This window comes from Coptis chinensis, chromosome 8 (assembly GCF_015680905.1).
Source record: "Coptis chinensis isolate HL-2020 chromosome 8, ASM1568090v1, whole genome shotgun sequence".
In the NCBI taxonomy this organism is placed as follows: Eukaryota; Viridiplantae; Streptophyta; class Magnoliopsida; order Ranunculales; family Ranunculaceae; genus Coptis; species Coptis chinensis.
In genome coordinates, this window is record NC_141463.1 from 89,867,789 (window position 1) to 89,869,483 (window position 1,695).

At 48.8% G+C, this 1,695-nt stretch overlaps 2 protein-coding genes across 2 annotated transcripts; both read left to right on the forward strand.

Annotated features, from left to right (window-relative positions):
* Window positions 1-555, forward strand: LOC147484173 (uncharacterized). Its single transcript, XM_086579720.1, has one exon. The coding sequence runs from the start codon at window positions 1-3 to the stop codon at window positions 553-555; it is 555 nt and encodes a 184-aa protein (XP_086435846.1).
* A 345-nt stretch (window positions 556-900) lies between these two features.
* Window positions 901-1,695, forward strand: LOC147484174 (uncharacterized). The gene has a single exon (XM_086579721.1). The coding sequence runs from the start codon at window positions 901-903 to the stop codon at window positions 1,693-1,695; it is 795 nt and encodes a 264-aa protein (XP_086435847.1).

Here is a 1,695-nt window from a genome sequence, read left to right on the forward strand (position 1 = left end):
ATGGATGTACTGAGTAGAGCTTCCCCTTCAGATTTCGTCCAACCGCGTTTTCCGCTGTATGATGGCACCACGTGTCCTGGTCAGCACGATGCTCGTTACGTTCAAAGTCTTGCACTCTATAGTGCACCGGAGATTGATCATCTTCATTGTCGTTTGTTTCCCGCCAGTCTCAAAGATGGCGCACTCAATTGGTTCTTTTCACTTGAGCCAAACTCGATAAAGACCTTCGAGCAACTCACCGATCTGTTTGCTAGTCAGTATGTCCATAACAGACGTAAAAAAGCTGATCTTGATTCGCTATTCCAACTCTCAATTGGCGAAGACAAAACTATTTGCGAGTTTCTAGGTCGGTTCAAAGCCGAACTACTATGCATGGAAACTGGTCTCAAAGAGTCATTTGCCACCTTGGCATTCTCCAACGTCTGCCGCGTGCGCAACACGGCACTCGCCAGGTCACTGATGAAGGAACACCCCGAGACATTATTCGAGCTATACGCTCGCGTCGATAAGTACATTAAGTTACAGGAAGGCCTGAAGTGTCAAGGCCTACCATAAGAACAGGAAGTAGCAGCGGTCTCCGACGCCGCCCCACCTACTAATAAGCGGCCCAGACCGCAGGAACAGAGGTCGGGGAACAGAGCAAACAACAACAGAGAGTTCGCTATTCTCACACGATCTCCCAGTTACATATTGGAGAAGATCAAGCGAGTTACATATTACCGACCCGACGTGCGACAACCAACAGACCGACCTGACCAACTATACTGCGCCTTTCACCGCGCCAAGTGTCATGAGACTGATGCATGCTGGGGGCTAAAACACTACCTCCAAGACCTCATCGAAGCAGGACACATCAAACAGTACACTAACATTGCCGATGGCGACTTGCGCCATAAACTCATGGCTCGCAGAGAGCGCAGTAGATCCCTACCTCACCATGAGCGACGTCAGAACTCATCCGGTCGGGACAACGCCAGAACCATTCACATGATCACTTTCCCAGATGATTCAGTGACATCTTCCAGAGAGAAAAGAAGGCGCGTTGGCGCCCTTCAAGAAGTTTATCAATTTTCTTCACAGGCAGCACCTGCCCCGCGAAATTCAGGTCGCAACTCAGGTGACATCACTTTCACGGAGGCCGACCTCAACAAGGTTTGCCTCCCACACAATGACGCACTAGTAGTCCATGTCAAGATCAGCAACTGGACAGTCAAGCGCATTCTGATAGATCCTGGTAGTTCGTGCGACATTGTGTTCTACCATACCATCCAAGAAATGAACTTGCCCAAGTCAGTCTTCATAGACCCAATCGCTCCCCTCTACGGGTTTAATGGCTCCAGAGCCGACCCAATTGGGGATATCATACTCCCAGTTTCTATGGGATCCAGAGAAGACAAGGTCAGCTTCAATACACGTTTCAGCGTCTTGGACATCAAATTGTCCTACAATGCCATCCTAGAACGGCATTGGATTCATCAGATGCAAGTTGTACTGTCAACACTACATCAAGTTCTTCGATTTCCAGTCCCTAGGGGAATGATGGAGCTTCGAAGCAACCAGATCGAAGCTTATCCTTGTAACCAAATCCTGTCAGCGAACAAGACCGTTGATTCACTCATTAGCACAAGGAACGAACCCACCAGCTACACAATGGCCAAAGACTTAGTCGACGAAGTCAGAGCCAAAACATCATAA